General features: G+C 50.0%; 5 protein-coding genes across 5 annotated transcripts; 4 read left to right on the forward strand and 1 right to left on the reverse strand.

Annotated features, from left to right (window-relative positions):
• Positions 1–1,429: 1,429 nt before the first annotated feature.
• On the forward strand, positions 1,430–2,136 carry N7519_002955 (MARVEL domain-containing protein; the record flags this gene model as incomplete). Its single annotated transcript, XM_057289733.1, has 4 exons — positions 1,430–1,576; positions 1,648–1,751; positions 1,807–1,929; positions 1,989–2,136. 4 exons carry the CDS (start codon positions 1,430–1,432, stop codon positions 2,134–2,136), a joined length of 522 nt encoding a protein of 173 aa, XP_057150935.1.
• Positions 2,137–2,885: 749 nt separating this feature from the next.
• nte1 (lysophospholipase) lies at positions 2,886–7,331 on the reverse strand (the record flags this gene model as incomplete). Its single annotated transcript, XM_057289734.1, has 2 exons — positions 2,886–7,116; positions 7,177–7,331. 2 exons carry the CDS (start codon positions 7,329–7,331, stop codon positions 2,886–2,888), a joined length of 4,386 nt encoding a protein of 1,461 aa, XP_057150936.1.
• A 1,105-nt stretch (positions 7,332–8,436) lies between these two features.
• N7519_002957 (putative vesicle-mediated transport protein (Imh1)) lies at positions 8,437–12,050 on the forward strand (the record flags this gene model as incomplete). Its single annotated transcript, XM_057289735.1, has 4 exons — positions 8,437–8,445; positions 8,502–8,937; positions 8,992–11,956; positions 12,008–12,050. The coding sequence occupies 4 exons, from the start codon at positions 8,437–8,439 to the stop codon at positions 12,048–12,050; spliced, it is 3,453 nt and encodes a 1,150-aa protein (XP_057150937.1).
• A 350-nt stretch (positions 12,051–12,400) lies between these two features.
• Positions 12,401–12,984, forward strand: N7519_002958 (GNAT family N-acetyltransferase; the record flags this gene model as incomplete). The annotated part of the gene is made up of 2 exons (XM_057289736.1): positions 12,401–12,422; positions 12,500–12,984. The coding sequence occupies 2 exons, from the start codon at positions 12,401–12,403 to the stop codon at positions 12,982–12,984; spliced, it is 507 nt and encodes a 168-aa protein (XP_057150938.1).
• Positions 12,985–13,390: 406 nt separating this feature from the next.
• N7519_002959 (anoctamin family protein) lies at positions 13,391–15,824 on the forward strand (the record flags this gene model as incomplete). The annotated part of the gene is made up of 5 exons (XM_057289737.1): positions 13,391–13,469; positions 13,533–13,686; positions 13,748–14,036; positions 14,089–14,520; positions 14,568–15,824. The coding sequence occupies 5 exons, from the start codon at positions 13,391–13,393 to the stop codon at positions 15,822–15,824; spliced, it is 2,211 nt and encodes a 736-aa protein (XP_057150939.1).
• Positions 15,825–15,844: the final 20 nt, after the last annotated feature.

The following is a 15,844-nucleotide window of genomic DNA, read 5'->3' on the forward strand; positions in this document are numbered from 1 at the left end:
ACGACTCTCCCATCAAATCTCACATTATGCTATACATATGTATGCTTCTTGATACCTCTCACAATTAGCTTAACTTCTCCGTCTCAGAATGGCGGAGACAACTATACAACATACATCTGGCAAGCGACCCGCAGTATTCATTTCCCAGAGTAAGACACCCTCCTTGCATCTATCAATGATGTTTAAAGTTGGGGGTCTCAGACATCTTTTATGCATGGCCTCTGGGGTAATTCATGTCATGCTTGTTTGATGTCAATAGCTTCTATTAACCAATAAAAAGCCAACAGCTCTGGAATTTTGTTCTCGGCTATGTCGGAACATTCTTATAGACTAGTCCATCCACGACATGATCAGTCGAGGACAACCATGTTGTACGAACGAATATGATCTATTGCACTAGTTACACGACACATTGGTGTGGCCATCACTGGCATCACTTAGAATTCCTAACGTTCAGACAATAGAAATATAGTTGTGTCTCACTTGAATGTTATGAAACTCGCTGATCCAAGTCCAAGTGAGCAAAACCTTGGAAGGGATGACACTATCCCTGGATAACAGCCAACGCTTTTAATAAGGCTGAAGCCACTGTCGATCATGTCGCAGGCAGGGAGAACCCCGCTATTGGGTGATGCTGCAGGTGGTAGTCTTGTTCCTCAGTCTGGTTATGTAGCTGTGGTGCAATATACCTCGCTCTGATTGGCACTTGGTAACGATCACATCACGAGGTCTATCCAGACGTTGGATTATCTTCCGCGGGCTGCCGACTGGGCTTTTCGTTTGTTTGACGTGATCACCTAGGTAGTTTTCTTCATCTAAACCGTGGAATTGATTTGAGCTATCTCCCTTGCGCACGAGAACATGACATCGTCATTCCCATAGATGCAGGTATCAACTTCGTATAAAAAACAGGATAAACTGAACTTATCCGCATGATATAGTTCGGATAGCTACACAAAGTAAAAGGAAAAAAGCAATCTTGAATTGCCTCTTCTTCGAAGAACCTGCAATGATAGACGAGGCCAGATTTGGATCTGGGCCAGACTTGGATTCTGACTTCATGCAGAGGCCATCATGACGCACCTGGGGAATTCTTGCTTTTTCGTCCTTGCTGGCCCTCTGGACTGTAAATCTTGTTGCATGATACCTGGCGTCAGTCTTGTTTTGATTTTGATTTTTTTTTCCCTTTTTTCCTATTTCCTTTTTTTCGGCTTTGGTTGGTTATATAGTTCCTGGAACCAGTGATGCTGGGATGATCTGTTCGGAGATATAAATCCTGCTTGCTCTGCCGTGGAAGTTGATTCTTATTTCTTTCTCGCTTTTATTTCCTCTTATCTATTCCTGGACTATCTCGTAGGCGTGTCATACTGGGCCTTATTGTGTCCCTTTTTCAGTTTTTGTATACTTCTTAGCCCTTTCACCACACACAATGCTCTTCTCAACAACCATCGCTCGCCCACTGCAACTGCTCACTCGCGTCCTGCAGTGGGCTAGCGCTGTCATTGTCATGGGCCTGACCTCGTTCTTCATCAACCGTGGTCCCCGTGGCCAGCACACCATCTACCAGGAAGTCATTGTACGTGATTCGCGATTTTTTTTTTCATTAACCGATGATTATAGAGCCATTATCTCTAACCACAAGCTTAGGCCGTCCTCTCAGTCGTCTTCTTCCTTCCGGCGTTCATTTCGCCATTCATGCCCTCGTCGTTGAGCAGATTCGTGCTCGCTATCGACGTCGTCTTCTCCTACCTGTATGTGAACCTCCAATCATATTGCCTACATCGAAGTCTCTAATATCCATTCTAGCTGGTTGACTGCCTTTATTTTCGCCGCACAAGACTACAGCGGGAGCCGGTGCTTCTGGTCTATCCCCGCAGGCGTCGATTGCAAACGCAAGAGGGCCAATGAAGCTTTTATCTTCCTAGCTTTGTATGTGGCCCGAATTTCTTCCACCTGCTGTTAATTGGTGAAAACTAATATCGTCGCAGTATCTTCACTTTCTTTGGCATGTTCCTTGAAGTCGCTGGCCTCTGGGCCTATCGCAAGGAAAACAGCACCCACCACACCAATGATAAAGCCAATTCTGGGCCCCGTCCACCTCTTGATGCGCCCGCAGCTCCTGCTGGAACTGTCTAATCAGTGTGTCGTCTACCTTCCTGGACGGATATACGTCTACCATCACTTGGCAAGGTCAATGGTTGTGGATATACCATTTACTGGTTAAGGAAACCGACTTGGGCTTACTTCACGTTGTATTTGGGCTTCTGGTTTCTCTACCTGTTCTTTTTTTGGGGGTTCACCTCGATGAGCTTGGATTTGACACTGGCTGGATTGAACATATGTTACTACGAGCCGGGATGGGTGCAGGGTGAGGTTGATATCGATGGATAGTACTGCGTACATCCATCACAGAGTTGGTGATACCTTTGTTCAGTGTGCTTTCTCTTAATACCTTAATCAATTAATTACTTCATACTGTAATCGAAGCCTTGGGTGGTCGATATCGTGTTTTCTTTTCCCTTTCTCAATCAACACATACAAGATGGTATGGCTACATACTTAAGCGGCCTCTCTTAACTCTCTAGCATTATGTTTTGCTTTTCTAGAACACCTGTCAGGAATAGCCTTGGAAGCAAATGGCACGAATGCCAGCAAAACTATATTTCTATTCTCTGTCTGGCTATGTACAGTATACGCTGAATGTACAGGTTCAATAAAAAAAAGTCACCCAATCGGTATCTCGAGCGAGAAAAAAAAAAAGGTTCCAGTACCGAGGAGAGCAAACCGTATGCAGTGTTTGAACACCGATACTAAAAGGTCAAGTCGTCGCTTCATGGACTCGGAATATCATGCAGGGAGTGAGTTGAAGGATCATGTTGAAATTGTTAGATACTAGCTCGCCGAGGAGCCATCGTCCGCTGCAGCTTGCGCTTTTCCTCGGTTTCCTCCGGAATAGGCAGTGAGCCTTCGCTCTTCAAGCGGTCGAGGAACTCCTTTCCATATGCGTAGCCGACTTGGTAGATCTCGTCGAATTTGCCGAATTCTAGGGTGCCGTATGGGTCGATAGGAGGACGCATGTATAGACAGCCAGCCGTGCTCTTTGCTCGCTCGAGATTGTCGAACGATGAGACATAGGCCAGTCGTGCTTGTATTTCGGAAAGTGTAGGTGGGTTCGGGAGTGAGGAGAAGGGATTCCACCGGTTGAACACGGACCAGAATCCTGACAGCGAGTCTCCGAATCCCTGGGGCGTGTTGTCGTCGATAGACCCAACATCAATTGCGAATATGACATTCGCTCCAAGACTCTTCATATGTGCCACGGTGAGATTGTCGATGTAGCCACCGTCCAGGAGCATACTGCCTTCATCACAGATAGGAGGCATCAGGCCGGCCAGAGTCATCGAGGCCCGGACGTACCGCCAGACGTAACCAGACGAGTGGTACTCAATTCGGGATCGACTTATGTTAGTTGTGTTGCAGTAGAACTCCAACCAGAAATCTTCGATTTGACTGTCTCCAAAGGTCTTGAAGATCCCCCGGTTGAACTCATGACCCGTGGTGTAGGAAACAGTGGGATAGGTCAGGTCCAATGCAAATCGCCACATACTCCCCATGCGCCCAGAAAACTTCTTGGCTCGCCCATACATGGGAACAACGTCAGCGTCACGCGCGTACAGAGCTCCAATGAAAGAACCGATTGATGTGCCACCGATGATATCAATTGGGATGCCGGCCTCCTCCAGCGCTTTAATGACGCCAACTTGCGAAATGCCACGCGCTCCACCTCCGCCCAGTACAAGTCCGACAGACTTGCCGCACAAACGCCGAGCCAGCCGATGGAAGTCACCCTTGAAAGGGGTTTGCGGAGAATAGAGTGGAGTTTGTTGTGCACGCCGGGACGTGTACCTTTGGATTTCAGCTTGCAGAATTTGCACACGCTGCTTCAGCACGGTGCCGAACTTCTTACTCGGTGGGTGCGAAGGCTCAGTGGTCGAGCGGAACGCCATTTGAATGTGGTGATGGCCACCGTTGATCCACACCCGGTTTTTCAGCCATTCCCGAGTGAGTCCAGGTGAACAGTATCGTTCCGCGTGCAAAAGAACGAGTTCTTTACGAGCAGTGGTCTTCATACCCAGCAGGAACCGCTCATATTCACCAATTCTGGGCGAAGACTCTGCGAGACCCACCAACAATATAGAATCAGCTTGCGCGATGCAAGTTTGAGTCCACGGTGCGTTCACGTTGGTGTCAGCGATGTACAAGACCATTCCGAATTTCTCCTCAAGATCAGCCAGGTATTGGGAAAGCTTAAGCTTTCCCATCTTACTAAAGGCATGGCGACCCAAGTGGTTCAAGATTGTCGCTTGGTTGAGTGAGGTGACACCTCTGGTCACACCAATTTGGTGCAACGCCTGCAAGAGTCTATTCCCAAATTCCACGACCGGGACGCCAGCCATGACCGGAAGAATTGCCACGGTGCGCAGATTGACTGTTGAGGTTGCAGTCTGAACACCGCCAGCATGTCCTTGTTCAATCCCTTTTTCAGACAGCGGGTGCTCGACTAAGTCACGCATTCGCTGAGCAATAAGTTTAGAGACCTGAATGGTAATTCCAGGATGTTCCTGTGCGAGGCTGTTGAAAAGAGACCGGGGAAACTTGGCTAGCTCCGTTTCGCGAATAGCATGTAAAGTAGATGGCCTCGTAGATTCAGTCATGACCTCGAGTTCGCCAACGCTCTCACCCTGGCCGTGTTCGCCAATGACAGTGATCTTACCATTCGGTCCCTCAAGGACAGACCTCAGACGACCGTTCAGAACAAGATAAATAGCATCACTTTCATCCCCTTGGTGATAAATCACCTGTCCTGCGCTGACCTGCACCCACTCTAGCGCGAAATCGATGTGGAGCAGCAAACGGGGCAGCAATCTTGTCAACCGCTTCGCCAGTGTCAACAGAGCAGCTGGATGTCTATCTGCGATTCTCTCGAGGGAAGCACGGGGAAGGAATCCGACGTAAACATCCGTCTTGGCCACAACATCGGTGTACGAGCGGTACGATGCAAGAGCACCTACATACCCTTGAATGCCACCAGGTTTGATCAGGTATAGCGATTTGCGGGACTGGGTCTTCCGTCGAGGGTCGTTGCCGCCCGCTGCACCAGGGCTGCGCGACGATGCTGTCGTTGTTCGTCTCAACTTCGGGAATAGGTCCTCTTGTGCTTGCGAGACGGACCCATGAGAGGTCCCAATTAGGGCATCATCGCGCTCATTCGCCGGAATACCCGCGTCCAAGAATCCATCAATGACGTAGTAGAGGCCTGGATGGCGCTCACCCTGTTCCACCAGAACCGAACCTTGTGGAAAGTAGACTACCTCCATGTCATGGAGGAGGTCTTCCCGTAGGTTGATGATAGGAGAGGTTCCACCTGCACTCGTCACTGACATGGAGGACACCATGGATTCGGATTCGGCGTCACCAGAGCCTTCGTAGGGATCGATGAAACCGAAGGCATTGGAGAAAACTGCCTTCTGGCGGCGGTTATCGTAAGAGAGGAGTCTCGGCGACGCCTCGCCAGAGTGGCTGCTCTTGTGCAGAGTATTGCGTGTGCCTTCAGTGAGCCCAATACCCTTCATGATACAGTCCAAGATCGACTCGCGGAAGATAGAGTCCTCGTCAACTGACTCACTTCGCTGGAAAGTCGAGGGCAGGGCATTCCTTGCAGCAGTGGATACAAATTGAGGTTGCTCCCGCTCAGTAAGAGGAGACAGGAGGCGAGGTGCCAAATGATCATGTCGCGGTCCAAACCGAGACAATTGTATTGTTGATAGCAGGTCACCGGGGCTGACACCTGCCGACTCCCTGTCGATGAATGCCGGTGATGACCTTTGTGGGGTTAAGGGTTTGAGAGGACGCTCACTGGCCGCCTTTGCTTGTAAAAAGGCTTCTTTTCTGAGAGTACTGCTCGAGCGTCCTCTACGGCTAGCAGAAGGATTGTGAAGAGCAATGCCTTTTCCAACTTCCTCCGGTCCCAATCGATCTCGCTCTCGCGTGAATTTATCCTTTAGGCGATCCAAGGCACTTCCTCGAAGATTGTTCGGAAGGTCCCAGGAGGTGAATTTAGACATTTGCCGTTCTATGTCCAAAACTTCGCTGGTCAGGCCCAGATAAGAATGCGCTGTAGCGAATGTGACCCGCTGGAGACGTGTCAGGATAACCTGAACAATGTGCGATGTTGCCCGGGGGTAGACTCTGGTCAGTCGGCGGAATGCGCTCGCTGGGATGATAGCAATCGTCGTGTCCACTGTAGCCCGTGCCACAATATCTGGGTGTACCGACTTGCGGCGTTTTCTCTGGGCATTTTGCTTACTCTCGGACCGCGGGGTCTCGCTGGGGTCCTGTCTGGGCATGGAATGGCTCTCTCCGAGGTTCAGCGGAGGCACTGGTGGCAATGTATCGCCAGATCCGTGGGCTGCAATGTTCAAGTTCCCGGCATCTCTCACGGTCGACCCGGGACTGAGGGCGAAGGTATCAGGCACATGAGTATGGCCAAGGCTAGGACTCGATAAACTGGAGCCGTGGCTTCCCGAGTTGCGGAGCTCGATGTCTTCCGTGAACAGCTGAAGAATAGAGAACAAAGACGACATCGAAGCGCCGTTCTTGACCTCAGTAAGGAGCTGATAGCCCTGTCGGTTGTGAATGTTCCGGTCCTCCTCGTCTGAAGAGGCATCATCCATATGGAGATTCTCTTGCGAGCCTGACTTCCGTTCGCGTGCAGACTTCACGAAGATCTGGACCAGCCCATCCACAACCATGCAGAAGCCCTTCTCCTCCTCCAGCATCAGTGTCTCCCCCGCGATCAGCTTCCTCGTCTGCATCGTCCGGGTCAATTCGTGAAAGACGGGCCGTTCAAGGTAGCCAAAGACTTTGATAGCGCTGAGGAATTCATCGAGATAGTTGGCAAGCCCTGGTTTTGAATCCCCTTCCTGGATATCAGGGAACAAATCGACCTGGGCTTCTTTGCGTTGAGGTTCTGGGGGCAGGCGACTGTACATGTTCAGGTACCGGTAACGGATGAACCAACTGACGGTCGATACCAGGGCAAGGAATATTAACATTCTAAGGGTGATTGATCAGCAACAGTCAAGGGATTAAGTGAAGAGCAAGACCGAGACCTACATGGTGGTGAAATTCATGGTGAAAGTCAAGCTCATAGAGAAGAGCGTGAAGAGCCATGTAGGCAATGTAAGCGTCGCGAATGTGATTATCGAGTAGAGAACGCTTGGGAGGGTATGAAATATGAGGGTAAAAACCCATCCGATCCACCCCGCCATGATTGAAGGAGGAGGGGACGGTGGGGGTTAGAGAAAAGAGGCGCTGGAAGCGACGGTATTAATTGAGGTTGGAGTTGGAGCCGTTAGGCTAAAAGCGAGCGATGGGGCCAGGCCAACCATGTTAGACACATGCAAGATTGGAGAGCTCCGCTTTGTGGTCCAGGTCTAAGGTTGAGACTAACTAAGATTGACTTAGATCGAATTAAGAAGTGAACCCAACCGTGGGCCTATTAGGCCTATGTTGTAAAGATTGAAAGCATCACTTGTACAAGTGAGTATGTTGTAGGAGGGATAATGAGAAGAGGTCCCAAGTCACCTGCTTTTCTAAAGCCGAGGTGGAATGTGAGAGTATCATTTTTGTATGCGTAGTATTTTATTACATGTAGTATTCTACTAGTATTGTAATATTTCTGTTAATTCTATTATCCAACTAATATTCTATTACTCCGTATACGATTCTACAATATTCTATAGTTCTATGACCCGACGATTCTATGATTCCCACCGTAACAGGCCAATCCACAGTGATGTAATTTGTTTACAATCTTTGTAGATAGCAGCAGCTGAACTTCAATTTTTTTACCTATTAATAATTAATAATAAAATTAAGAGCAACTCTAGGATATGAATATGGTCCTTTGGGTTCATGAATCAAGAGATTGCAGACCCCCCTGTTGGATGCTTTCTGTGTTCTCTATTAGTATGACCTATGACCCTTTCTCACTGAGAACAGAAAATATATATATATGTGACATTGCATTTTCCCAGAGCATACCAACTAGAACATTGGAAAGAATAACAAGCTAAATAAAATACATTAGATGCAATTATACTGAGAGTACAAATAGATTATTTAATAATATATAATAATTTTTATTTCAACTCTCCAAATATGCCCAGGTGTTGTGTTGTGTTGTATATGAAAGAGAGACAACCTTCCACATGGCAGTTCCGCCTTGGCCCTGGGTACTTCCAACCTTGGAAACCAATGCTCCCCCTCACTTCCCTTTACCCACTGCTATTCCTTTTGTTTTTGGCGAACACCTTTGCCAGTGGTCTTGCGTTTCTAGATTCTATTGTCGTCTGGGTTCTCAGAACCGCGGCAATGTTTCAGGTACCTATTTGCTCTTTTGACAATGTCATGCGCTTGGCGTTCTAACAATATCACAGCGCCTCCGCGACGCCATCGACTCTCGCATTGCAGAGGAGCAAGCACGTCAAAAGTCTGCCCAAGAGAATATCGAACGTTCCAACTCCGCTCGCCGTCCGCTCGGGCGCAACCAGTCCCCGAGTCGGCGCTCCCGTCCGAGACGCAACACCGGCACCCCCGTTCGAGGCCCTGACCCCAAGGAGTTTGAGGCTGAATTCGCCATCGGTGACGATGAATCCAGCAGGTCCGGTACTCCCCAAGCAGATCCACCGGAGGCTGCCTCGGAGGTAAGGGCCTCTAACGAGGGAGAGGGCGAGATGGCCGAAGGAAAACCGGCAGAGATGCCCGAGAAAAAGACAGGAGAAGAGACAGAGGCCAAGGAACCACCGGCTGTGCTTCCACCTGATGTTCGTGCGAAACTCCGACGACTTGATAAGCTGGAGTCTCGATACCATGGTATGCACCTGTCCAAGCAGACCTGTAGGGCTTAAGGCTAACTAAGCATATCAGAATTGCTCAAGGCTTACCGCACTGCTCACTCGCGCGTCCTATCCATCGAACCCTTCGAAGCTGCTTTGCGCGAGAATACCCCGCTGACCTCGATCGCCGAACCCAAAGCCTTCACAGAATACCTCAATCAATCAAGCCTGAAAAGCGATATGGTTATGGAAGAGCTGAAGCGTGTCACGGAAGAAAGAGAAGACTTCAGAAAGAAGTTTGAAGAAGCGCAGAAGGCTACCAAGGAGGCTTTGGATGAGGTTACTGGCCTCGAAAAGGAGAAACCCCAGACGGACACACCCAAGGGGACAGACGGAACCGGCGAACAGGCCAGTGAAGAGTTCTTCTCCTTTGATAATGAAGTTCCCCGATTGGAAGGCGAACTCAAGGAGAAGCAAGAAGAGGTCGAGAACCTTAAAACGGAGGTCGAAAAGCTCAAGCGCGACATGTCTGTCACCCGCGAGTCGACCGAAGGCATGGTGCAGAATTTGGAAACAGCCACCCGCGAGCTGGTCGAGCTGCGCGAAACCAAGGATAATCTAGATGCAGAGATCATGACTCTGCAGACCTCCAAGAAGGCCGATGTCGATGACCTGAAGGCGAAGCTAGCATCTGCGGAATCATCTCTCACATCAACCACATCCGAGGTTGAGATGCTCAAGTCGCAACTCAAGGAGAAGAGCGAGGAAATCGACAAGCTCCAGAAACAGGCTTCCGAAAAGACAGAACCTGATTCGGACCTCGCTGCTGAGTTGGAGGCGACTAAGGAGGAGAAGAAATCCAACGAGAAAAAGCTCGTTGTGCTCCAGGGCTTAGTTGACAGTCTCCGATCTCAGCTTAAAGACACCGAGTCTACAGTGTCGAAATTGAAGACCGAGATCGACGAGAGATGCGAATATTCTGCCAAACTACAGGACATGTTCGACTTTGTGGATGAGAACCTGAAAGAGAACTCGGCATGGGTATCTGCTAAGGAGAGAGTCTTTGCTGGAGAGTTGGCCGACTTCAATGAGGTCGTTAAGACCCTGGTGCCGGTCAGGGAAGAGCCCGCTTCTACTGTCTCTGCTCCTGCCCCTGCCCCTACCGAAGGAGAGACACAGCCTGCTCAAACTACAGGTGGTGGCGGCACTGGAGGGAAGAAGAAGAACAGGAAGAAGAAGAAGGGCGGGAAAGCGGAGGAACCGTCTAAGCCGGATGACGCAGCTCCTGCAGAGCAATCACTACCAGAGGTGCCTGCCACAGCCACAAGTACCAAAGAGCTGGATGAACTCAAGAAAAAGATCGAATCCCTCACCCAGCAATTATCCGAAAAGGAGGCCGCCATTGACCGTCTCAGTTCTAAGCTGAAAGGAGAGGATAGTTTGAAGGGAGAGATTGAGTCCCTGCGCGATGAGCTTATCAACATCGGCCAGGAGCATGTGACAGCCAAGGACAAGATCAAGGAGCTTTCAGCAGAAAAGACTTCTCTTGAAGAAACCATCAGCAAGCTCGAGAAGGAATTGGCGGAACTCCGCGCTAGCAACGCTTCGACCTCAGCTGATTCGGAGAAGGTGCACACCTCACTCAAAGAGGAATTCGATAACCTCAAGGTCCGCTCTGCAACCCTAGAGACCGATCTTTCCGCCGCCCAGCAGCTGGCTGCCACTCGGTTTAAAGACCTCACAGACCTCCGCGAAACGCTCCAGAAGGTCCAACCCGAGCTGCGCAGCCTGCGTGCTGAGTCGTCGGAGTTGAAGACCCTAAAAGAAACCCTCACGAGCAAAAATTCCGACTTGAAGGCCCTTGAGGGCAAGCATGAGGATCTGCGTGCTGAGCTGAAGACCTTTAAGTCAAAGATCTCAGAGCGCGACGCAGAAGTGGGCACCCTCAATAAGAAGATCCGACAGGAGACCGACAGCCGATTGAAGGCCGAGGAGAACCTTACTGTTGCCCAGTCTAACCTGCGCTCTGCCGAGAACAAAAAGCAAGATGCCATCAATGCCAGAGACAAGACTGCTGGCGACCTCTCCAAGGCTCAGGAAGGGTTGAAGAGCACTCGCGTCAAGATGCGGGAGATGGATGAGCAGATTTCCCAGCTGAACAAGGAACTCGGAAGCCTCCGAGATGAGATCCAGCTCAAGACAGCTCAGTACACCAGCGCGCAGAGTCTGATGAACAGTATGCGTGATCAGACTACGGAAGTTGCAATGCAAATGAAGGAGGCCCGTGAGCGATGCGAGAGCTTGGATGAAGAATTGGCTGACGCTCACCGTCTGCTGAGCGAGCGAACGCGCGAAGGCGAGACCATGCGCCGTCTGCTCAATGATATTGAGGGTCGTTCGGAATCCAAGGTGCGAGACTTCAAGGAACGCATGGAGGCTGCTATCGAAGAGCGGGACCGCGCCGAAGATGAAGCCAGCACCCAAGGTCGACGCCGTGCTCGCGAGATGGAAGAACTCAAGGGTAAGGTCCGTGAAGCTGAGCGCGCCCTGCGGACGGCGGAGCAGGACAAGGAGGAGCTTGAACAGTCCCAAAAGGACTGGCGCCGCCGTCGTGACGAACTCGAGTCAGTGTCAGAAAAGTCATCACAGGAAGTGACAGAGATTCGACAGGCCATGGCTGCTCTACGCGACGCCCTTGATGAAAGTGAGAAGCAAGTTCGTGACCTCGAAAAGGACAAGGCAGAGCTTCGTCGCTCAGTGGAAGAGACAAACAGCCGACTGGAGAAGCTTCGAAGATCCCACAAAACACTTGGAGAAGACGTGCGCCTGCGTGGCTCCCCATCCGGTCGACAATCCTCGCGGTCATCTATGGATTCAGGCTCTCGCCGGGCAGTTGTATCTCCTGGTAGGAATGAGACTCCTCTCGGCCCACCCAGCAATGCATCCATTGACTACATGTACTTGAAGAATGTCCTTCTCCAATTCTTGGAGCAGAAAGACAAGAACTATCAGAAGCAGCTGATCCCTGTTCTGGGAATGCTGCTCCATTTCGATCGGTGAGTTTTCTACTGGAATTTCTCTTTAACAATGGTCACTAACGAATATAGAACCGATGAGCAAAAGTGGATGTCGGCCATCATGTCCAAATAATTGGCGTTTATACCCATAGGCGTGGAATAGTTATCTGAGTCCCTTGCTCTGTACAATACCATTCTGTAAAGATAATAATATCTTCAAATGTTCCTTTATCAAATTAAAAAAAAATGTTACTGTCTAACCCACTGATGTCCTTTTGCCCGTCAAGAAAGCATTAAGATATAGCACTTTATCCCTAAACTATCGGTAAGATTGCCTAATGCGGGATAGTAAAATCCTGGGGTTGTCACGAAGCTTAGCCAAAAAATAAGGCGTGTATATACTAGCAACTACAAAAGTCAGAGATAAAAAAAAGTCCTCTGATTTCTGGACTTATGGATTATCTGCGTCCTCTCTCCAACACTATGGCCGACCAACCTACTATTCGTCTCGCGACCCCCAAGGGCAAGTGCATTGACCAAGCTTCTGAGCGCGTTGCACAGACACCAACTAACACCAGTTAGATGTCCCCCTCATCCTCCAATTCATCTGTGAACTAGCCGACTACGAAAAAGCCCTCCATGAAGTCGAAGCGACCGAAGAATCCCTCCTAGCAACCCTGTCCTTCCCCGATACCCCGCCCAAGCGCGGCGCGGTCTACACAGCTCTCATTACCCCGCCGCCTACCGCCGATACCCCGAATCCGATCCCCGTTGGCATGGCTCTGTACTTCTACAACTACTCAACCTGGCGATCTGCCCCTGGTATCTACCTCGAGGACCTGTATGTGCAGCCCAGCGCGCGCGGTAACGGGTACGGCTTCAAGTTGCTCAAGTACCTTGCCAAGCAGGTGCTTGAGGTGTCGGGTCGGCGGTTGGAGTGGAGTGTGCTCACATGGAACGAACCTAGTATTAAGTTCTATGAGCAGGTTGGTGCGCGCGGTATGGACGAATGGATGAAGATGATGGTTGAGGGGGATGCGTTGACTCGTTTGGCGGAGGGTGTGTAGAGGGATGTATAGGTGGGATAGGGTGGAGAGTGTTTCTGTATAGTACGGAGTACTACAAAAGGGCCTGGGGCCGATCGTTTCAGAGTGATTCATCTATATTGTTCGAGCGTTGCAGATTGAGGGCGAAAAATGGGCTATACATGTGCGTTTAGCAAATATCTATGATCACAGCTATATATGGCTCAATCTTATATTTCAAAATGAAAATCAATCGATCTCTATACGAGAATCCCAATCCCACATCATAAATGCAATTGAATATGGAAAACACACGGAGTACAAGTTGCGTCGTAATGCGGATGGCTTCGCCCCTACTTTAGCGCCAGGTGACGGCATTGACCCGCCGATCACCTCGATTTCTCGATCTGCCCGTTCCACTTTCTTTCTTCTTTCAACACCCCCAGTAATGGCGACAATTCCAGAGAATGTCCAGGAGCATAATCTCCATGTGGACTATGTTATCCGTTACAGCTTCGGAGATGTAGGTGAGTAAAAGACATCTGGAGAGCTGTAGGATGTGGCGGGGGGACACATTCTAACAATTGCAGACCGATCCCAAGCAATTGAGCAACTAGAGAAATTGCTGCAAGCACTGGCTCAAGTTGGTCTACAGGTGGAGGTACGACAGGGCGATGAGTCGTCTTTGCTCGTTTTTGCGAAAGCTTCAGAAAAGCGGCTGAAACGAGCGGTCTATCGGTCGCGGTGAGTGATGATCCATGTCGTTCTATGCCAATGTGCTAATCTCGACTTTGGATTTCCATAGAGTACGCGACTGGCTATACGGAATTCGCAATGCTGAGCCCACACCTTCTAACTCGAGCGAGCCGCAAACTGAGGCTGAGCGCCTGCGGGTGATCAACCAGATGATTACACTTCCCAAGGAAGAGGGCGGCGCCGCTATCACCCCCAACCACGGCGAATGGAAGAACGTCACTGCTATATTCCCCCTCCACGATGTTGATACAAATAAAAAGTGGATACGAGCCTGGAGCTCAAAGACTTTCCTCTCTGATGACGACTTGGACCAGATCCGGAATAAGTTTGGAGAAAGTGTATGTGCAGAAAGAGCTTGTTGGTCTTGGACATAGCTAACATAGACGGCAGGTTGGATTTTATTTCGCATTCCTGCAGTCGTACTTCCGATTCTTGATTTTCCCGGCTGTCTTTGGATTCTCCTGTTGGTTCCTGCTCGGCGGATATTCGATTATTTATACTGTCGTCAATTGTCTGTGGTGTATCATCTTTGTGGAATACTGGAAGCGCCAGGAGGTTGATCTGAGCTGCAGGTGGCAGACCAAGAACGTCTCGGCTGTTCGGACCAAACGACGAGAGTTCAAGGCAGAAAAGGAGGTCCGCGATGAAGGTACCGGTGAGATGCGCGGTGTCTTCCCAGCGACTAAGCGTATGCAACGGCAGCTACTTCAAATCCCGTTCGCATTGCTTGCGGCAATTGCTTTGGGTGCTATCATTGCGACATGCTTTGCCATTGAGATCTTCATCTCGGAGCTCTACAATGGTCCCTTGAAAACATACTTGGTACAGTCATCCTTCCCCATTTACTGGTACTAAAGCTTATCCTTCAGATTTTCATTCCAACCATCCTTGTATCAGCGCTTGTGCCAACCATGAGCGCTATTTTGACGTCTATCGCAACGAAGCTTAACGACCACGAGAACCATGAGACAAGTGATGCCTATGATGTTGCATTGACCCAGAAGGTCTTTGTTATCAACTTCATCACGTCTTATATGCCAATTTTCCTGACGGCCTTTGTCTACGTGCCATTCGCTAGCCGCATTGTCCCCTACCTCGATGTCTTCCACTTGACCGTTCGGCCTTTCGTATCAAAAGAACATGCCACCACAAAGCGATCACATTTCCAGATTGACCCAGCTCGCCTGCGAAACCAGGTTGTTTACTTCACTGTCACTGCCCAGATTGTTGGCTTCGCCATGGAGACTATCGTGCCATTTATCAAGCAGCATGCGCTCCGCAAATATAAAAAATACAACAAGGAGCGCAATGGTAAGATGGGCCGAAACGGCGACAAAGAATCACCCGAAAGACCTGTCGTGTCCTTCGATGATCCGGCCGAGGAAGTGCAGTTCCTCACGCGTGTTCGTAACGAGGTCGAGCTTTCCGAGTACGATGTGACCGCTGATCTACGTGAGATGTGTATTCAATTCGGATACTTGGCCCTTTTCTCACCCACATGGCCGCTTGTTCCCCTCTCGTTCTTTGTGAACAACTGGGTCGAGTTGCGCTCAGACTTCTTCAAGATCTGCATGGAGTTCCGCAGACCTGTGCCATTGCGAACTGACACGATTGGACCCTGGCTCGATAGCCTGGGATTCCTGTCCTGGGTCGGAAGTATCACCAGCGCTGCGCTGCTGTACATGTTCAGTGGCAACAAACAGCACGGGCCCAATGGTGAGCCGACAGATATTAAAGGCTGGGCTCTGCTTTTGACAATATTTTTCTCGGAACACTTGTATCTTATTGTGCGGTATGCCGTGCGAGCTGGTATGGCCAGAATTGAGCCTCCCAATTCCCGCAAGGAGCGCGCTGAGCGTTACCTCATGCGCAAACGCTATCTTGAGTCCACAACCAACGCGGAGATAGATGAGGACAAGGATGAGGACGATATCACATCTGTGGCCCAGTCCACTGATATCTCACGTAAGTCTCTTGAAGAGGATGCTCGGCGTGCATCCTTGCATGGTGCCGACCCGGCAACCCGTTTCTGGATGCACCAGCGGGGCTGGACTGAGTCAGCCAAGATTGGAGCTGGGATTATACAGGCACAGCCTACCAAAGATGGCGTGAAGAAGCAACAGTAGTGCTTCAGAGTTGTGCAGAG

This window comes from Penicillium mononematosum, assembly GCF_028829835.1.
Source record: "Penicillium mononematosum strain IBT 11891 chromosome Unknown utg000002l:1.0-8112719.0:1.0-8118358.0, whole genome shotgun sequence".
In the NCBI taxonomy this organism is placed as follows: Eukaryota; Fungi; Ascomycota; class Eurotiomycetes; order Eurotiales; family Aspergillaceae; genus Penicillium; species Penicillium mononematosum.